The 22,468-nt window shown below is 41.4% G+C and overlaps 1 protein-coding gene across 11 annotated transcripts; it reads right to left on the bottom strand.

The window, feature by feature from the left end:
- Positions 1-1,499: 1,499 nt before the first annotated feature.
- Positions 1,500-21,233, bottom strand: mag (myelin associated glycoprotein). Of its 11 annotated transcripts, XM_067510935.1 has the most exons (15): positions 16,365-16,513; positions 15,128-15,220; positions 14,680-14,762; positions 12,683-12,793; positions 10,613-10,721; positions 9,589-9,664; positions 9,117-9,485; positions 8,726-9,022; positions 8,154-8,411; positions 7,134-7,394; positions 6,639-6,947; positions 5,851-5,950; positions 5,162-5,258; positions 4,833-4,886; positions 1,500-4,531 (listed from the first exon to the last, which is right to left on the bottom strand). In XM_067510935.1, exons 6-15 carry the CDS (start codon positions 9,632-9,634, stop codon positions 4,373-4,375), a joined length of 1,950 nt encoding a protein of 649 aa, XP_067367036.1. In that variant the 5' UTR covers positions 9,635-9,664; positions 10,613-10,721; positions 12,683-12,793; positions 14,680-14,762; positions 15,128-15,220; positions 16,365-16,513; the 3' UTR covers positions 1,500-4,372. The 11 variants fall into 11 exon arrangements, with proteins under 11 accessions (XP_067367036.1, XP_067367035.1, XP_067367040.1 ...); XM_067510934.1 differs by lacking the exon at positions 14,680-14,762; XM_067510939.1 differs by lacking the exon at positions 14,680-14,762 and having other exon boundaries at positions 12,690-12,793.
- Positions 21,234-22,468: the final 1,235 nt, after the last annotated feature.

Raw genomic sequence — 22,468 nt, 5'->3', positions numbered from 1 at the left:
CAGCAGCGACACTCGTCCTCTAAAACCAGACTGTATATTTATGTTCTTCTATGAAATATCATATCTGATTCAATACATTTTTGTTTAGATGGTTCACATTTGAACCAAACCATATTTAGGAGTTAAACTCAGGAGCAAGAGTGAATGAACTTGGTATCATAACTGTTATTTCTCCTTCAATAAGACTGATACAGAACTTATTGTGACAGAATGGGCTCCCCAGTGATGCTCCTGTGAACACAAACAGAACAATAAATTAGTGGCAGAGGATTTTGAGAACGGGACATATAATAAGTAGTGATGAAGCTACCAATCGTGAAAATAGGACACTGCTAGCATCAGTGATGCCATAAATTTTAGAAGAAATAAAACATTGCTAACTGACTTCCTGTCTTGAAAGGTTCTTACCTGCTTCACCACTGCAGCTTCTCAAAGAAGAAAGCAGATGGGCCCAGATAAAAAAATTCATTCTGATTTAAGGACTGAGACAGTCAATCCTTCCCTCTCCAGGACAAACCTTACATTAAAAGTACAGTACAAATGCACAAACCTAAGTTAATCAAACCAAAATAAAGGAAGTTTCACAGTTGGCGGTCTAAATTTAAGTACATACCCGGGTAAATTTGACTGTATGGTGCCAATCTTTTATTGCAAAGCACTTTGTGACGTCTCTTATAGATGCTACATGTGTAAACATTATAATAAACAGCAACTGTACTCGGCATGTAATCATTGTCATGTTCATGTTCACTCACCACTGTTGGTTCACTGGTTAGATTGACACATTTTAATACAAACAGGATGTGATGATTTTAGATTATGGTTCGCACATTTGTTAGGACACTGCACATTTGACGCCATCTTTCTGACGAAGAAATGAAATAAAAGATATGCTGAACTTTTGTTGTTGTAATAAAGTGGCAACAGATACATAATAGGTGACTGTGAACAGGGCTGTTGTGATAAAGATTCATTCTAGCTTTAAAACCTGTGTATCACAGAAACCTGTGGACTTACTGTTCACACTTTGAGCTGCTTGTTATCTTTAGCCAGTCTCCTTTAACAGGTGAATTATAAATTCATTAAATATGTTTGGCATTCTTTCAATTATACTGCTTATACTATAGATGACCCAGAGTCTAAAACCACTGTACTAGCAGCTTGGTGTGGAAGTACATTTACATAAGCAGAGCAGCACTTTGAGCAACATGCTAAACTTACAAAACATGTTTACACTGACAATGCTATGATGCTGCGTGTTGCAGGCGACATATATGCAGTGAACTGAGGCTGATGTCTTTAGTTTGTCGGCCCAGGTCATAAGTCAAAGTATTTAATGTATATAAACTCATAGGATCGTCAGTTACTGCTTCTAAGTCATCTAGAGGGAAACGTTAGTGTGTGAACGAAACCAAAGAAGTGAAACTACACAGTACGTGGCACAGTTTGGTGAGAGTGCAAGAGTCAGTGTGTTTTCTATCAATAATCGAAAAAATGTCTTTCAATTTCGTGTTGTTTTTATTGGAACTGAAGACAGATGAATTTGCTCGAGCTGTGAAGGCTTTAAAACAAAAGAGCAAGAAAAGTACATTGTATGCAGAAAAAGGAAACTGCTTTCATTAAGTAAAATTTGCAGAGAGACTGCAAACCCTGATCTGAATTATTGTTGTCAATCATACATGTAAAAAATAAACTCCATAATGATAATTATGATCACAAATGTCCTCTACCTTTAAATTATCATTACGATCACCACAACGTAGAGGACATTTGCTTTACAACACACTGTGACAAAAGATTAGGTGAGACACATTTGATATTTCTTCTTTTACCCCAAAAATGAAATAAAAACAAAACCCTGCATGAGGAACATCTAGAATATCTGGAATCATCCAACCATTACATGAATCGAACAATGTCTCAATAAAAGGCTCGTATTAACCAGAATAGCCAGTTGACACAGGCTTTGTTTACATGCACATTATGTAAAATCGATTACAAAATGTTTGGGCTTGATAAAAGGAAATCAGTTTTTAATTTGGACATTTGTCAAATTAAATACAAAATTAGCCAATTTATCTGAACTCTGTTTATTGTAATACATCAGACGTGACTCGAGGCTGGATAAGCCAAAGGTATTATGGCAATAAGGAGGTAATGTATATGATTTTGAGAATGTAAGTCATGCAGCAATTCCCCTGTCACAACTATAATGTGACTGATGAAATAGTGATAATGATGCCTTCAATCAGCTGCAGGTAAAACAAAATACATCACATTGTCACCAACACCTATGAGTCAATAATAAATCCGATCTCAGTACATATTTTTTCCCTTTGTCAAAAGCTTCATTTTCTCATATCCTAACAGGGATTTTGTGAGAGTGATTGATTTGGGTTTATTGGGTGTATTAACAGTGTAACTCAAGCACTCCTCTCAGTGTAATTCAGCTGTTTTCATTTCACCACTGCTGCCTATCAACACTCTGTCCTAATATGCAGTTACCACAGTGAGAGACATTTGCTGTATCCTGATTGTAAAATCAATTAGAAACAGCTCATGGAGACACGCTGCTGCCTTAATGAAGTTAATCTATCATTTTAAATGAGGCAGACACTGCAATATTTCATAACACAAATTTCAAAAGCCTTAGTCGTAGCATGTGCATTAAAAGTTATTGGAGTTTTCAGAAAGGGATGGTTAAACACCTCCCACTAGATTTAGCTTTCCACTCGAGGCCTCCATCCAAATCAGCACACACAGTCTAACAATGCCTGTCCTTTAATGGTTAATAGAAAAGACAGATGTATACAGCAGGTATTATGCTTCAAAGTAACCACAGCATAGTCAATAACAAGGTAACTTCATGCATGTAAACATAGCATCTGATTCAACTTCAGCTCACAGTGCACAGTAGTTGGAAGTCGGGCGCTGTTTTCAGAACTATTGTTAAGACAGTGTTTAGTGCGTGTGGCTGAACGACGTGTGACAAAATGTTTTTAGTTAGCCACACTGTGGTTAAATACTGAAATGTGTGCATACAGGGTACTTACTGGCATAACCTTCCCTCATCAATATACATCATATTTATATAGAGATTATTATATATAATATATAATTGACACTGTTGTTATCAAGTTACATTATTAGTGAGCTTTGACATTACATGACAGGTTCATCAAATGCTTTTTGAATAGCACAACCAGCTGGCTAGTCAGCATCATGTTTTTTCTGATGCAGGCCTGCAAGAAGAATGCATCAACTTCTCGAGTGAAGTGATGCTCAGACATCCCAAGAGATCGGTGTCCTGTCATCTTTCAGCACGATTTGATCACACACACACACACACACACACACACACACACACACCCGGTCTTAAAGATATAACACTTTGGCTGCTCACACGCAAGTATGTTGTGCTTTAGATCTGCAATTTCTAGATCTATCAGAGAGCTAGGCCCCTTGCTCAGAGAGAAGACGCGAAGGATGGGACAGGCATTTTGCACTGGCCAGGTAATTCCCAAACAATCTCAAGACATTCTACAGTTAACTGGTAAAAGCTGGGACATTTACTTACTTTACTGACTTACATCACTTTATTTTCAAACCCTATTTTCAATTGTTTTGTAAAAGTGATGGTGACATTTCTTTCATTACTTAGAACAGGCTACTGAGTCACAGCACACATTATTTACAATTATGTCGAAACAAGATTCTGAGATAAGATACTATCTTCCTTCTTTGCCTGTTATCTTGTTGGGATGTAATTTATCAGAGACAAGAAAGAAGAGGGTTCGCACTCAGCCGGTAGACACACAAAGAAAGATAAGAGAACAAAAAGCACGGTTACCCCTTGCCCTGATGCATCGACTGGCAGCAGACACAGTGACAGTTGCAAGCGACACTTTCAGTGCAAATGGTGAGACGGATGCGAGCACTCAGATGTCTGTCATTGACAATACCATCAACAATCACAATGAGCGACACAAAGAAAGCAACAAAAACATGGTTGTAGGTTAAATTTGCACGTTGCAGAGCCCATGTATTACAAATGGGGCCAGAAATTTAAATAATTGTTTGTACATTGTCCAGTGGGTCACGTTAAGACCCAAAAAGTACCAGTTTTTCCAAATGGTGGCATGTGAAGGGCCGTCCGATGGGAGGAGGGGCACCAGGAGGGGGGAGCACTGGCATCGAGGGGTATGTGATAAATGGCAAATAAGAAAAAATAAGAAACAAGGAGTCATCATATGCAGAGTGAAATCCAGTAGAGGAGGGGCTGTTATTATACAGTCTATGGGGCAAAGGAGGAGTGTGATACATGGCTGCCACTGCGTCTCGCATAGCCGAGGGATCAGGGAAGGATTGCGATTCATTTGGCTTTGATTTCTGTGTAGTTGCTGCCATCATCCCCCCTTCCTGAGGCGCCCTCCCTGGACCGGGCCCCAATAAATTCCAGAGCAGCATAATTCAGCTCTTGCTTCTCCAGTCCTGCCACAGAGCCCACAGGTTGATAATCCCCGTCTTCTCCCTGCAGAAAGACCAACCGATCAGAGGCACAAATCGCTGGCAGGGTGCCAGTGACAGCACAGATGACAGAAGAGCACGACAGACACCAAAAATATAAGATGTTAGTGGTTACTGGGCGACAATCTGACAAGGAGACTGAGATGTTTCCCGTTAGTTTGGCAGTTGGTGTTAGCAATGAGGCAGCCCTGCAGAAGGCAGATTCGGAAACAGGCGGCAGTGTACAGAACACAGAAGCTGAAATGCCAGGAAATGCATCTGTCGGGAGCTTGTGCTTTTAATGGCGATTTGTTTAGGAACCTTACCGTAGTTTCCTCTAGAATGGAGTTAAACTTTGAGCCCAACAGCTCTGTCTTAAGCTGTGCAAGAGTTAGGGGAGAGAAAAAACACACAGAAAAACGCAGAGAAGCGATGAAAGCAAGAGAAAACAGTGTTTGGAAAGGTCATGGTTGGAGCTACTAGAACACGAGTGGGAGAGATTCTTTTTCATTCCTCGTTTTTCAGAGGTTAAAATGGGGTTTGTTTGATTTACAATTTGCTGCATTACACAAAACTACAACCCCAAACAGTCTGAGAATGGTCATCCAACCCATCCTGCATCATAATCATAATCAGTGACATCAGCATGTCTCACCACTTTCTTCCTCAGATTTTGTTTGTCCTTCTTGACTGCGCTGTAGTACAAAGCTGGGTTCTCCAGGACCACGTCCTGCCTAGGGTTGCCATTCTCTCTGGGGGACGGAGTCACATAATCAGACTCGGTCTCGACCGCCACTAACGCAGGGCGACACGCCAAGCCTGGGCATCCATTTTAAAACAACAAGCTCTGTGAGGTTATGCTGGAGGCCAACTGTGGCTGTGAGTGACGTGGTTATTGAATGGGTTTAGTTGCTGAGGTCACACCCGCTTCAGGGGTGATTTGTCAGAGAAAGCTTGCAAATTTGGGGGTCCAAATATGCCTTGAGGCTAAAATAAAGCACTTTGGTTAAGAGGGCTGGTCAAGGATAGAGAAGCAGTGTCAGAGCAGGGAATATTGCCTGCAAAATATAAGGTTAGTCCAGCTTGCTAACCCACTCAACAAGGCAGCCAATGTGGATCTCCAAGGATTTCGACAGGGCCTTGACGTTGCAAATGAACTGAAATAGCTCTGGAGTAATTATTCTCATGTCCACATCAAACCCACATTCACTCATGTGCATCAGTGTGTTTTAGAATGGATGACTAGGCTTAAGTGTTTCCTTGGATTTCAAAAAATGCTAAGTGAGGAAAATGACTACTTCTGCCTTGCATTGGCCTATCCATTAGTTGGACATGTATACTCACTTCTTGTTGTTTTGACCAATGTATCTCACTGCTGCGATGATGAAGGCTATGACAGCTACTCCTCCAATGGTACCGACTATAACTGCCATCATGTACTTTTCTGAAAATAAAGGGGATTAAGTTTAAAAAGTGGGCATGCGGCCAAAACATTGATTTAAATGTTGAACTGCACATACAAAAAGCTGCACAACTGCAAAGCTGTTACTGCGAGAGATTATGTCCATAAATCATTATGTGAGGAGGAAATGAGTGTAAGGAAGAGGAGGAAGCTAACAACAATCTTAATCAATCCTAACAAATCATCTTAAATCATTATTGACTTAATTGCAGCATGGTTGCATCAGTTAATGGAAATCAGCCGTTTGCGCAGGCAACGGGGAGCAAACGCATAAGAAACCACCAAAGATAGAGATGAGAAGAAAATGAATGCTCTGTAAATGCCCAGTGTTGTTTTCAAGTATGCATTTACTAGGGACCACTGTTTGTGGTGGAACAATATCCAATTAATTTACGGCAGTTTAAAGGACATATGGGATGACTCAAACTAAATTTCAGTGTGATGCACTTTTAATACCTTTTATAAAACAATGGAGGTAATTTCCTCAGAGAACTCCACAGATTTGGCCACACAGACACTAGGTCATAAAGAATTAATTTAATTGTTGTTCTTGGAAATTTGTTTTACAATATTGTCATATTTGTTAAAATGTAGATACAGTAGACAACACACATGTCTGGGGGCTTTCGAAGAGCTCATAGAAGAGGCAGAACGGTAGGTGTGTACTTACTCTCCTGCTGTAGCTGTAGAAGAACGCTCTCTCTTCCATACATGTTGGAGATGCTGCAGTGGACGTTGACGGCAGGGCCATTGTTTTCAGTGCGCTCGCCTTTCTCCCGCAGCTTGATCATGCCTGTGGAGGTGTGTCCGTCTGTGTGCGTGTAGAAGTTGTACCGGCCATCTGTTTCATTGATGGTGATGTTCAGGTCGGGTAGGTAGAACTCAATGGTAGGTTCAGGGTTTCCTGTGGCTATGCAGACACACTGGACACCCTCCCTCACCACTGTGCATTTGGACTCCTCCAGAAGCACCGGGGCATCTATTGAAGGAGGCAGTACAGCGATAAACTACAATTACAGCAATGGAATATGAAAAACCTTTACTTTTTCACACTGTAAAGCTTTTTATTTTGTAAAATGTTTGATCAAAAACCTCAATAGTACATCTCTCAAGTGCCACTTTCTCTGTAGTTGTTGGGGAAAATACAGGACAGTGACGAACTCACACTCAACGGTGATGTTGAGGGAACTGCTGGCTCTGCCGTGTTCATTCTCAGCTAGGCAGCGGTACTGCCCATCCGCATGCGGCGTGATGTCCATGATATCCAGCACTGACAGTTCCTCAGCAGTGATGGTACCAACCAGCTCCCCGTCTTTCAGCCAGGTGAGGGTCGGGGCTGGTCTCCCCTGCGTGCTGCAGTGCAGGGCCACCGAGCTGCCCTCTACAACAGTTATAGAGTTGTTTACCAGGGGCTCGCGTGGAGGATCTATAATGAAAAATAGGCAATTTTTTTGTTTGATTGTTTGTTTTTTTGTTCCTTTATCATTCACACCTTTTAGTTAAAGCTGCACTAACTTATTTTGTGGCCACCTGGGGGCAGCAAAAACAAGCTGTGAATACACATACCCACATGATTATTCAGCTGGAGGAGCTGCTTCACTTCCACTACCTAGATGCTACTGTAAATGTGTCAGACTGTTGCGAAGCATCTAGTGCACTGTGCCCATTCGAGCCAAAAGTAGTGCTACAAGAGCAGGGACACCGAATCACAACAATAAAGTTGTGGGTCACACAGCTAAACAATGTGCTAAAACTCATCATTCTCTCCATGTTCATCACAACAAGTAACCAACCAAGTGCTCAGGACTGTACACTTTTGTATTATTCTGCCATTGCCCCTTTGTGGCTAAACAGTGCATCTTCATTTAAGCAAGGATAGTTTGAAAGATACTGACTGTATATTGAGTTCAGGGAATTATTGTTTTTATTATTTTTATTTACTTATTTGGAGGGGGGATCCAACTCTTGTTGCTTTCCCCAATAGCAGGCCAAAACTTTAAGAATCACAGTAGCCTGACAGGTAAATGTGAGATTTCTCTGTAATTCCACAACATACTCCCTTTGTAAAATATCTAAACTCACAAATGTAAATTTGGTATTGTTATGTATGAGTTTCCTTTTCCTACTACACATTATGTACAATATGTGTGTGAATTTAAAACATAGCTTCTATTCTGAAACTTACACTTGACAGCCAGGTACAATGAGGTGTTCATTGTGCCATAGCCATTGTCTCCTACACAGGTATAGACGCCTTCCTGTGCTGGCGACACATCATCCAAGGACAGTGAAATGTTAAATGCTGTGTCCCACTGCAGCTCCTGTTCTCCAAACATCCAGGAGATCCTGGGAGGAGGGTTGCTGTCCACCTCACAGTGCAACACCACAGAGCTGCCCTCCATCACCTCTGAGGACACGTTCACCCACACAGAGCGTGGAGCATCTGGCAGTAGAAATGAAATAAAGGATTTAATTTCCAAGCAGGTGTCCAGACACTGCTAAATAACACTGCAGGATAAACCACCGGCACCATCATCAAGTCAAATCAACACGCCTCTTAGTTTTGTTTAATACTAAATGTTCTTGTTGCCTGCAACATATAATAATGCTGTCAAGTAAGAGCTTGGTTTATTGTTAGCTCCATGGATGTCAAGAAAGAAATTTGCCTAATTACCATTGCTGTCAGGACTCATGCCATGCACAGAAAACTCTTTGAGGTCTTGTTGTTCTTAAAGAGTGAGCTGCTTTTGAACTTACACTTTACATCTAGAGTGATGAGCCTCTCATAGACCAGTGTGGTGTTGGGGAAGTAGACCCTGCAGCCCAGGAGCTGTCCGTTGTGCATGGGCCGGGGTGTGAAAATCATTGTGCTAGAGAGTACCGCCGTGTTGCTCTCTTCCACATAGTCCGAAGAGAACTCCGGGTCAGGCAGGTAGTCTGTGTACATCCACTGGATCTCTGGAGTCATGTCAGGGCAGTTATCTGGAGCGTAACACGTCAACTCAAGACTCTCATCACTGACAATCTCCTCTGGGATGTCAATGTTGGGCTGATCTATTAAATCAAAGAGAAAGAACTTATTACATTTCTTTAATGGTTAATATTAGGAACCTTTACTGTGCAGAAGCTTGTTTGTTTTCATGCTTACCGAGGACTTTGAGCTCAGCAAAGTCTGGGTACGTGTACATGTTCGCTCCACCGAGGTCTGCACGAAAGTAATATCTCCCTGAGTGCTCTGTGCCGATGTTGCTGATGAGCAGAGTGCAGTTCCTCTGGTGCAGGTCACCCAGCAGCTTGGTGCGGCCCTTGTAACTTTCATGTACAACATCCGTGCGTGATTTGAAGACTACAGGGGGGAAGAGTTGAGGGTAGGGCTGGCCATAGTACCAGATACCATGAGTCCCACGGTATGGCCTGATGCCAGACGGATACATAAAGGTGCAGGGGATGACCACGCAGGAGTTTGTCATGGCCGAAATGTCCCGAGGCACCCAAAGATTCCACTGGCAACTGGCATCTGAGTGACGATCAGACACAGATGGTGGGTAGAATATGATACAAAATGATAGATATGTGTCATAATGAAGAACGTGTCTATGATCGAACAAGAAATTTCCTACCATTGATGATCAACAGCAGTGGTAAGAGCAACTCTAAACACCACATGGTCTCTGCTCAACGTTGGACCATAGACCTCTGAAACACATACCATCCTGTTAGTTTTAGCACATGCATCATCGAAAGAAACAACCGACTCATTTACAGCATTGGTGATGCTTCATGACTCATCTACCTCTAGAAGTACACACATTTTCAAAATGTTTAATGTGATGTGCGGCAGAAAATAACCTTCCATTAAAACCTGTTGCATTTTTACTGCTAATTGTATTAACAAATGAAAAGACTTCCAAAATCCGAATTGTTTTTGAATTTTGTCAAAGAAAAAAGTCCCTGAACAGAAGTTATAAAATGACTTTCAACATATTTGTGTCAGGGGATTTTTGCGTTATTCTAGAGATATGTGTCAATGGGTTTGTCTGCAAAATAAATCATCGCTGTACAGATAGGAAACAGATCCTATTTCATTTGTCTTTATTTATCTTTTCATAGAACTGTCAGTAGCAGCATTCATCGTTGCACAGCAGTCACTTTCAAGTAAGGACCAAAACTTATAATCTAATCCTGCAGCATCAGTCCAAAAAATATTTATCTACAAAAAAATTGAAACACTGGTTTTCTCCTTGATAACCCCACAGCTTTCTTATTCTTAGCAGAACAATAGATAACACTATACCAGAAACAGGAAGTGTTCGTCTGCATGGTTGCCATATAGTACATATAGGACCCAAAGTAAAATGTAATTGTTTGTGTGACAGACACGAATATCACTGCTCCAAATGAACAAAAACAACATTAAATATACCTTTTTTTATAGATGGAAAAGAATTATTCTTAAAAAACACATCTCAGTAAGATGCAAAATATCATAGTTATTATTTAACCAAGTATGTGCAAAACTTACATTTTTTTTTTCAGGGGCAGGAGCTCAATTTGTAAAAAAGGCTGATTGGAATTTTTAAAAAAAAGAATTTAAAAAGTGAATCCTTGTTATTGTCTTTAAAATCCTGTGATGTGCGGTTTCACCTTGAAAATGCTGATGGTGAGAAACAGCCTGAAGCTCTGCGGGAAACAGTGTCAGCAGCTCCACTAGAGGGTGCTCACTCACACCCAGGCAGATCGACAGCCTTCTTCTCTGAAAACAAACAATCAAACCAAAAAAAAAAAAATGTTACATCAGCATCATTAGGCAGTGACATCATCAGAGCCATAGTAAGTCACACAATGTCAGCGTCAGCCAGCACCTGTTTGTTCCCCATCAGTGGAGTCACTCATTACGGTCTCCATGCATCATTGCTTATCCAATGAATGACTCTCACTGTTTAGCTCTGACCTAAAGCAGAGCATCATTTTATTAGTGATGCTATCCATTCTGTGCTGATAATAATATTCGGTGATAACAGCATTCAGTATGTAAACAGATGCCACTGCATAATCTGTTCATTAAGAAAATTAACAAAATAGCTCTACAAAGGAACATCAACCATTCTGTCGTATGACAACATCAAACCATACTGTAATTCTTAAAAATCTTAGTAGAAATGCTACTTTTTGCACCCGAAAGTCTGAGTTTTGCATCCAATTTACGTTTGATCTGAAAATAAAATTAAGTGAGTACTGTTTGCTGACCAGTATCCATAAATATCATCTCATGAGCAGCCACAGTGTCTTTTTCCACTCCAACAGCACAAACAGATGTCCCTCTGTAGTCATGGCCAACAAGATTACAAGCTCAGCAACAACATACTCTCTGCTTTAACGTTGTACCGGACTGTAGGCTCACATTGAATGTGGCTACAGTCAGTACCTTTAAGTGCACACTCATGATATCAAGCAGTATGATGAACACAATCATATGAAGTTCAGCAGAAACATAACACATTACTTAACCAAATCCTGTGCAGGAATTACAGGCAATAACACACCTGACTAGTCCGCCATCTTTATCAGCTTATTTGTTAATGATTGGTGCTTTCCAGCTTTCCCACTTTCCTAAAGTCAGCTCATTGGTGCATTTAATTGTGTTAACCGCATAGTATTAGGCATAGTCTAATGTAATAGTCTATACTAATATCATGATGACTGTAACTTTGGAAGCTGAATTAATATATGCACAAGTAGAAGCAGAAGATTTAGCCTCATGCTGCAGCAGCCGGCGCGTGCAGATGGCAGGCCTAAGAGTGGATTGTGCTTCGTGATTAACACATCCCAACATCCCCCAGAGAATCCGTGACCATATTAGCCTTGTTGATGGATAGAAGCGGGAAAAAAATTCTGTTGGTTTGACATAGCAAGTGGCCATCAAGCTGCTCATCATAAAGTCGTGTTTTTTTTTATGTTTCAGGTTGACGTATCTTATGGCCATCTTACACTTTCCCAGTCAGCACCTGTCTCTTTAAAAAAAGCAACAACTGACTGTTTGGCCCCTTTGTTGGATGTGGATACAAGCTGTGGTCACAAACTTTTGGCGATTTATTGGTATCTTACATAATCCAGCAGTTATTAGCAATTTTATAATTTTTTTTGAAGTTATGGTTCTGGCCAGCTGGTGAAGTCCTAGATCGTTTTTTTTTACCAACTCCTGAAGGACATTTTTTGGCTCCATTGTCTTGCTTATGCAGTATGAGGCTGATCCACTAGTGTACAGTAGATTCTTCTACTGCTCAAAACAGTAGCTCCATGCAAAACCAACAATATGAGAGCAAAGACTGTGAACTAAAACACTTCATGGAGTTTAGGGAAGATTCTGGATTTCTTACACATTGTTATTAATAATATTAATTACAGCCACTCAAACACCTTCGAATGAAAAGTGCCTAATGGTGATGACAATCTAAGCTTTTGCATCAAGCTTCACCATCTGTGCTGCAACAAAGGGCCAAGAGGCGGGCGAGTGTGTCCAGGCAGCGAGAGGCTGTGCACCAGCATCAGCAGAAGAGAATAGAGCCGAGCAGCCAGGCAGGGCCGCTGACACCAGCACTGATCCCACCAACAACGACCTTATTGATAGCACAGACAAACGGGTGGCATAGACCACAGAGCATACGTGTGCACACTTGCACACGCGACACACACACACACACACAAAACACTTGCCTCATACCAGCCTCAGCACCAGGCTCCTTCTCCCTCTGAGTCCTGACTTTTTCTCCTTCCACTAGTTTTTTATACTCCCTGAGTTGCTCGTCTTAGTCTGAATCCCAGATTCTGCAGGAAAAGAAAAGAGAATGGAGATAGAGATGTTAGAAGGAGACAAGAGGAAGGGGAAGAGAGAGGGAGTCTGTGTGATTTCTGGTTTACATGTGTCGTGGGCAGCCCTGAATATGCGTTAGGCATTTCTGGAGCTGATCCTTGGCCCACTCAGCATTCCTCTCCTCTGTTCACCATTTCCTGGAGCTGCTCTACGTGCCTTCATGCATTGATCTCTGAGTCTTGATCAAACTGTAGTTCCCTCTGAAGTCAAAGCAAAACATCTTGACTTTAGCTGAACTTTTTCTAGCTAGAGGTGCCTAAGACGTAAGGGCAAAAGCTGTGCGGCGATGATTCAGTATCACTTTGATTAAGGCTGCGTTAGAGCAACATACGGAGAGTGGGAGGAACATAGAGCGTGTGCTATGAATATGGTTATGTAAATTCTAGATTTACATTTGTTTGATACAGATTTTGATCTTAGAAATGGGTTTAAAATCACAACCAAAAAGCCTATGTCACTGAAGGTGACTCAGGGGAGTGAGCATCTGATGCCATATTTGAATTTCAGAGAGAAAGAGTTCAGGACATGATCATGAAGTTTTTTTATGCAGATCAAATCTTTTCCCTGCTGAGGAATGCTTGTGGGCAGGGAGCATGAGCATGGATACACTCTCGTTTGTGCTTAACAGTAACAAAGGCAACTTGTCTGTCCAAGTGGAACTTGTTCCCAACCCCTCATTGTTACATGTAGGGTGAGTCACTGTGTCCAAAAGATGCCAGGCCATTGGCCAAGTGATGGCATCGGCTGAGCTGTGGATAACCTCAAGGGAATCCCTCTGAAAGCAGTCTGGAGATGAGCTAAAGAAGAAAAGGCTGCATTGAAGGTCTGGATAAGTGGCAAATGAATAAGTGGCATACCATACCCCCCCTACATGCAGCCTAAGGCAAGCCAACACACTCCTCAGTGTGGGGTGAGCAGCTATGTGACCTTCCTCAGCATCCCCTTGGGGCTGGTTGTAAGCTCAGCCTGTTCTGGAGTCCAGACTGTGGTCATTGTACACAGCCTCGACATATAGAGAGCAGACTAAGCAAACATGTTTGAAAAAAAATTAGACCAAACAAAGTCCTACTCAGGTTTGAATTAAAAATCATATAATCTAAAAGATCTTCGGTGCATGTTTATCTACCTCTGGTATTTTTCCTGCCTTTTGCCTTTTGTCTTCTAATTACCAAGGTAATCAAACAAACAACATAAGCACTTACTCTCCATCACACTTCAGGGATACGGATCCTATCTGAACAATCCCCCCTGCTAAATCAGGCCATGACACTTTTTATGAGTCATTCTACATTATTGAAATTGCTCACACAAACAATCAACTGTGCCAAGAAGAACATTTTCTTTGTGAATATCGTCTGTGGCCCGTGCACAGGAGCTTCGCCATGTCTCTTGGACGGGTGGGGGGGGGGGGGGGGGGGGGGGGAAGAATGGGAACCTTGTATGGAGAACACTGCCCATTGTGTGAGGAAGAAACTGAAGGAATTTTTCCGGAACAGGCCTGCTCACAGCTTGCACTTTGCTGTTTGCCTGTGACGCGCGTTTGTCCACCACAAGCTAAGGCCCCACTAAAAACTCAGAGGAGCAGATGGTCTTAAAACATGACTGCTTCCCCGCCCACACATGGTGTGCTGAGCTGCGATGAGCAGAGACCTGCACAGTGCATGCAAACACACACACACACGGCACAAACATAAACACAGAGATATGCCAATATCCAGTCACACAGTCTGTCCAAGGTGCTGCAGCGAGTGCTGGCATAAATAAGAGATTGAGACTGGACTTTAAGGTCACTTCTTGCCTCTTACAGTTAATACCATTAAGTGTAAGATGCATAAAGTACCTGTTGTAATTACTGCTGCTGTAACATGTTCGTTTCATCTACATTTAAAGGAAACTGTTTGTCAGAGTTGTGATGTTCCAAGCCTGAAGAAACCACAAAGAAATTGCTTTAGGTACAATTTGTCGCTGTTTGCATGCCTCTCTTGGTATGTGTCACACTCTCTGATTATATAAGTTTGCACTGGTGCAACAGATATTTGTCCAATTTCAGCTGTAAGTATTTAGCTGACACATAGGATTTTCCCAGTTTAGGTCAGCATTCACTTCACCACGTCTAGATAACAAGCGGAAAGGCCGACGTGGACAGAGATTACATTTTCTTAACACTTCTAAATGGACATTTTGTTTTTAAAGCAAGACCTCATGGAATGAACATGTGAACAGAGAGAGCTTCAGCTGGCAGACCACCAACATAGCACGAGTACCAATATTATTTCCATCTTTTCTACCTGGCAATCCCGGTGACTCTGGCAGTCCCCAGCCCAGGTGGCAGATGGCGAGCCACAGGCCCCCTCTGTCGTTAGAGCTCTCTCTCTTCCGCTCTGAACAAAAGGGGGCGACAAACAGAGCCATCACCTGTTCAGCTACACACACTAGTGAAGTGTGGCCCCGTCCCACAGCTCTTTCAGTCGAACAGTGGATATAAATCTGTTCAATTTAGGTGAATTTTGGAAGGATGACACATCTTTGAAAACTATGCTGTGGGGAGATGCATCACTGTCGGATGAATGATTATGTATTTTGCAAAACTCAATTGGAGCTACAAACAATCTTACGATGTTCTTCCACAAAGTCTGGATGGAGAAACTTGCAACGTAGGTTCATCGATTTTTACAAAACGCATTAATTGGCCTGAGGAAACCTTAATTAAAGGTCAACATACTGGACTGTGGCACTAATGACTTTCCACCTGTTTGAAATTCACCACTCTGGCTTGAATTAAAAATAAAATCTACACTGCTCCACCACAACCATAACGTATGAAAAACCTGCTTCTGCCTCTGCAAGAAACCTGTATGACAGTGTGGCCTGTGACACGACCGTTAAAGATAACATATCATTCACTCAAGCAACTAACACAAACCACAGTTAAATTACTCATAAAACATTTGGCTGTGTAATCGGAGGCTCTTCTATGTGGCATTGGATGTCTGTTTGGATGTGGTGATACACTCTGGCAATTACAGAAATGGCTTAGCGCTAATGGCACAGGCAGCAAAATCTGTCCAGTAATAATTGGCTGGGCTTTTAGCAGTTTGTGCTAACATCAAACGGCGCACACACACACACACACAGACTGAGAAAACACACATATTCATTATCTAACTTGTGACTCATCCAACAGTCAATTGTGTTTTCCACTCGCTTACTCATAGCATAATTTTTAAATAGCAACTAAAACTCACACTGACTGTAGTTGTTTCAAAAGAACAAAAATAACATAAGAGGTTCAAAGAAAAAGAAATCTTTAAAGTTATTGGTAAGACTATTTTTTTCCATTTGTTTTCTCTTATCTGCACAAATCAAACAAACAACATAATCACTTACTCTCCATTACACTTCAGGGATACAGATGCTATCTCAACAATCCGCTCTGCTAAATCAGGCCATGACACAGTTTATGAGTCCTTCTACATTATTAAAATCTCCCAGTGGAAAAAAAATTAATAAACTGCTGCCCCTCACCTGTGCAGGTGACCTCCAAGCATTCAGCAGCCCCTGTATGAGCAGTGAGCAGCAGTCTTCCTTCTGACTCTCACATGCAAAGCATCACACAAGCCCGTCGCCAGCAAGACCTCTCGCCACTATCTGTACCAAGCCCCAACGGTGGGGAATAAACCGCCCTCCCCACCACCATCACCATCACCGTCACACCCTCCCATCAGAAAACCAGTGCTTCAGTGTAGCAGCATTGTTCTGAGGCTTCGCGATTCATAAATACACACAGGGCCACAAAGGTCCACACTGTTTCCCCTCGCTGCAACAAATATGGGTGAGGCTTTGAGCTCCGGGGCCCTGCTGCCCAACACGGCCGTTTGATTTACACTAGATAGAACTGGGCATGTTTGATCATTTTGGATTGATAGAGTGCACGTCCACATTTTGTGTTTGCAGAATGTGACACCGAGCGAGGGGGGGTGGGGGTGACGAGGAGGGATAGCGAGGAAAGGATTTAGATTCAAAGAGGGAAGAGGTGAAAAGCTTCTGTTATTCTTTGAGTTGCATTTGTTTTGAGACTAACAATCAACACTTCAGAGTTTAGAGCTGAAGAAGCAGAATAGAATTTTTGACCACACACCTGATGAAGTTCCAGGTCCTGGAATCCACTCATTTTATATCACAACAAAAGCAACTTGAAACTTGAACTTGATATTTGATGCAGCAACAAAACAACAGATCAAACTAAATAAGAACATTGGCAGGATGGACGGGACATGCGAAATGGGCATAAAACATAAATTCACTTTGAAAAAAGTTTAGACACAATTTGTTCAATGCAACAATGATTCACATTCAAACATCACATTTCTATGCACGCGTCATGTAAGGTGGGCAGAGATGAGAGATAGATATGTTACAGGTGCTTATGCGATGGCAATATAAATTCAGCTTTTAAGACACTGGGCTAAACTTTCCTATTCACAATGGGCAACTGATATGTGGACATGAGCAGTATTTGCAACGAGGAGCAGTGCAGGCATGTAGCATCAGTGTTCATTCGAGCTGTTAATTGTTTTATTGTGATGACACCATGCAGTTTGTGCTTTCTTAAATCACACGCCACCACACGAGGAACATCTGCCTCTGTGACTTAAGACAACACAGACTCCTCCTTCATGTCCTTTGAATGAACCACACATTCAACTGAGGTCACCCTGAAGCCAGTGTTATCCCACTTTTTAAACGTTTCTGCCCTCGTCATATTCAACTCATTCAACACTAATCTAAAGGTGAGATGGATGACGTAATCCCTTACATTAGGAGACACACAGTTTCTGTCCACTGATGGCAGCTGGCCTATTGACCTGCCAACTCATCTTTCCCACTACTGCCATTAATAAAAGCAAATCACATTAAGGCTAAATGTGGCATTAGGAGTGTTCACTGTTACATGCTGGCAGTGTCATGAAACCCCAAGGCTTGTTAACACCCCACCCTCCCTCCTCCTTACACAGTAGCCATTGTCTCCCAAGGCCTTCTGGGACACAACGGCTCAGCTCGAGCCTGACACCGCACAACACTGGGAAGTCGATGTGCACAGATAATTGTCTTTTAATGACAACAATCCTCTTTTCTCTCCCCCTGCTCATTTGTTTCTGTCTCTTGTTGGACCTTTTTCTTGCAGTTGCAACTCTCGTGGCTTTCAGCGAGTTCCACTGAGTCTGTGTGCCCTGGTTTTTGTGATGGAGGCCCGGCTGAAAGCAATAAGACGGGCGAAGACATTGGGAAATGCTATTGTGATTGAAGCCGATGTTTGGTTCATGTCAACAGGACTTCTTGCTTCTTGGCTCCAACCAAAAAGAACCTTTGCATTAGCAAACTTACATGACCGAGAACTTTCCCCGACATGGTATTAAATCTATACAAATTCTAAATCAATTAAGAACATCTTTGCCCACCAAGCAGAAACACCACAAACCATTAATTACAATTAAATTATCGAGCCTGTCCCTGATTTAAGTTATGGCCTTTGGTACCATAAACCACATACCTATATTTTATTACTCACACAACCATGTGCATCAGTTGTAGCACAAAGTGCAAAACTATACACTCATTTCATGAAAGTCTGTCTGAAATCATGCACTGTCATCCCCAACTGAGCGAATACTGAGCATATTTGACCCTGTGTTTCCGTGAAGTCACTATATGTACTTGCCTACAGACCTAGTTAAACAACATATGTGAATTAGCTCAGTTCCCACTTCCTGGCCTTTAAAGTCCTGCAAAAAAAACAGCATTGGAGGTTGGTAATATAAAGGAGGATTTTATCGCATCTATTAAGTCGATTTTTTTGTAAACATGGGGGGAATTTTGTGTTCTTCAGTAATATGAGAAAAGATGCCTTCAAGAGCTGATCTTTTAAAGACATTACAAGGCCTTTAAACCCCCACTATAGTAATTTAATAATCAGTGGTGGAAAGTAACATAGTACAAAGTACAAAAACTTTGTTCTGCTTAAGTATTGTGCTTAAGTACATCTTTCAAATAGTATTTATTTTTCTGACAAGTACTTATTTTTACTCCATACATTTTAGCACAAGTTCTGTATCTGCACTTTCTAACTTACTTTTGTTTAATGCAATTGAGGGGAATTTTCCAATTATTTTGTTTGTTTGTTAAATCCTTACGCGGCTCTAACCCACGTGTGGGAACAGTTGGTATTGACGAGCATGTACAGCGTATTAACGCCGACAGCTCTCCTAGCTACGGGAGGCTCCATATGCTTGGTTGCAAAGATGTTATGGAGTTTGGGCTCATCGATTGTCTGTGATTGACAGCGGCAGGCAGACATTCACAGACGGAACTGTTGTCAGTGAGATGGTGTAGCTTTGTTAACCGTAGCCTGTGGTTCCCTTTAACAACCTGGTGGTTTGGATGCAGCATGTGGTTCCTGTGTGTGCACGAGGGTGTGTGTGTTTCTGGATGCATACAGCGAGAAGCAGCTTTAGGGGGTGGCCAGGGGGCTTGTTAAAGTCTGGACAAAGACAAAAACAGAGCCTTCCCAGGTTGGGTGGTGGGGTTGTGGTCTCTGTAATTAAATGTTTTTAATTTAATGTCTTTTTTTAAGGGCTAAGTAGACCTGACGAGTTTTCAAGTTCTGTTTCCGACACTGAAGAATGATTAAAGTTAAAGTTAATGCAAATTCTTCTTTAGTGTATTGTGTTTTATGCTATTTGAAGTCAGATAGTTTATATTAACATGACCTAAGGTCCAGTTTGCTTTGCATAGAAACAGCTGGTAGAAATTTACTTTTTATTTTTAATCTTTACATTTCAGAGATTGTACTTTTTAACTTTTACTTTAGTAAAGAAGTTGCTTCAGTACTTCTACTTTTACCCTAGTCTTTATCAACCTTGTAGTCAACAAACCTATTTGTTTCTTTGCTTTAGTGAAGTGATAACATGTTACACAATTTACAGAGTGGAAAAACACACACACACACACACATTTGCGCTTTTACAGCATTATGATGTCGTTGTGGAGGTTTTTGTGGGGATAGAGGGTGTGTGGGTGACTGTGGGGGATTGTGCTTGACAGAGCTGGTGACAGAACAACACACTGAGAATGGATCCATTGTCCATCAATAGATGGCCTCCATTTGCATACAGATGAACAGTTGTAGAAACTGTAAAACTTTTTAAGGGTTTTAATTGTTCCACTCATCAGGTGTTTCTCTAAAACATTTTCTATTGTGGCATTTAGCCATTGCAGTTACAGCTCTCCGAAAAAGTGGACAAGTGTCTTGACTTACATTACAAAAAGCGTATTTATTTATTTGCTCTCTCACCAAGGTAAATGCTACAGTTAATGATCAAACACTTAACTTGGGTTCTTTCCGTTACGTGGGACATTTTTAATTTATTACATTATGGACTCAATAAGACATTTATTTGCCAGTTTTTTATAATGGTGAAATGAATATTGGGCTTTCATATTTTGCTGAATTAATTTTAAATGATGCTAAGAGTATCACCAGACTGACAATTTTTGGGATATTACAGTGATATTAGGTTTTTGAACCTCATCAAGACTTTTTATTCACAGCTTGGACTTGTCGCCGTCCCCATGAGACATGGGATTTTTGTCCCCAAAGGTGCAACTAATCTCAGATCCGTCCCACATTATGCTCCAACTGTCGCGGTGTGGCTTGGATTTGGAGTGTGTTTGTAGGTCATTGTGTTTCATTGCAGGCCACATTAGGAGAACAGAGCTTGTAATTTATGTTGTCTGTCAGTCAGGAGCAATAAAAGTTTCAGAAAACCAGTGCAACCTTCTATGTAATTGGTGTTAATTAAACAGGTGAACAGCTACACTTTGTCCCTAAGTTCTCATCCTGATTGTCTCTGTCCAATTTGATGGTGGTGAGGACACGAGGTGGCGTATAGTGCACATATGGTAAAGCCCCTGGAGGTACACTCGCAATCTTGGTTTACATAAATAAAATAGACTTGAGTTCCTCAGTATAAATCTAAACCAAACACTACACACGGCTACACATAACATGCCCAATATTTATCTATCTATCCACACACACACACACATAGTGAGCCACTGCACTAACTCCACATACACACCACAGTGTTGTGATCCTTTATTGGCAACACTAAAGTGGCAGCTATCTCACAACAGTCCACTCACTGCCATTCTGTAGTAAAGACAGTGGGAAATATACACTCAAAATGGAAAAGGAATAAAAGAACTATGACTCACTGTGACACAAAAGCCCAGCAGCCTGTTGAGGAGTTGCTCATTAAGAAATCTTAAAGTTGGGGTTAATCGTTGTAAATAAGATAACAGCAGAGCTCTTACCTCATCAGTTGATCTGAAGCCGGTGAGGAGCTCAGAGAGTTGTTTTCTCTCCTTCAGCATTTGCTTTCTCTCTCCCTCCTCCCTCCTCTTCCTCTCTCTCTCTCTCTCTCTCTGTCCGCACATCGGGTCTTTGGCACAAAGAACCTGTGATGGGGGAGATCTACCCTTCAGGCTTTTAGTTGTTAGATTTGCAGATTATTTCTCTGAAAAAAGGTTAACTTGTTACTTTTTACAACAGTTTGACCATTTTTTCATGCATTAAGACGACACCGTGCTAACATGGATACATCCATAGGCAATGTTACAATGGATTTGACATAGATAGGTCTAGGATTTGGACGACACTACTCATGAACAGAGACTTGTCCTAAAGTCTCTGTTGTCTTGGCTCTTTGGTAACTCCCATACCTTAACTTCAGCCTGAGGTGTCATACAGTCTGGATCTGGTTTTCTTCAAGGATTTTTCTGTATTTTGCTTCACTCATCCTTCTCTCAATTCTGACCAGTATTCTCGTCCCTGCTCCTGGGACGCCTGCCCATAGCATAATCCTGCCATCACCATGCTTCCCCATAGGAATGGTAATAACCAAGTGATGATCAGTGCCTAGTTGTAGCCATGTGTGGTGCTTGGAGGTCTGCTGAAATCAGACATTAGAATTTTCCTTCATTTCCTCCAAACAGGCTCTAATTTCATTATAGGGGGGCAAAACATTGGAACCACCTGCTCTTATACTGCAGTCTAGAACTCTAGACTGCACTACTAAACACATAGTAGAATTATTGAGTCACAGTTTCAACCTAAAAACTGACAAATTATAACCTAGTAAAAGTCGAATGCATGGCCGAGCTGCTGTACTGGATTATATTCAATTGCACAGGTGGTCATAATTTTATGCCTAATCATTTTTCAGCTACATCTAGTCACTTCCATTTGTATTTGTATTATTTGTTTCACTTTTGTTTTCGCTCAATCATCAGAAAGAGCTGTACTTTATTTATCTCACACCAGGTGGCAGCAACAACAAAAACCAAATGAATATAAAGACTTCACAGCAAGAAACACCTTTGAGTTTGTAGGTCTTCCTCTTATGAAGATGGGTAGAAGACATTTTACCAAAGCTGTACAGGCCATTTGCTATTTTTGTCACTTCGCTTTAGAATAAACACATTTTACTAAAGTTATTGTGATGTCAACAGATAATTGGGCTGAGATTACAAATTTGAACTGAGCTGAAAAATCGTATTTCAGAAGTGGA

Source organism: Channa argus, chromosome 7, assembly GCF_033026475.1.
Source record: "Channa argus isolate prfri chromosome 7, Channa argus male v1.0, whole genome shotgun sequence".
NCBI lineage: Eukaryota > Metazoa > Chordata > Actinopteri > Anabantiformes > Channidae > Channa > Channa argus.
Note: the sequence above shows the minus strand (reverse complement) of the source record. Positions and strands in the feature narration are given on the sequence as shown.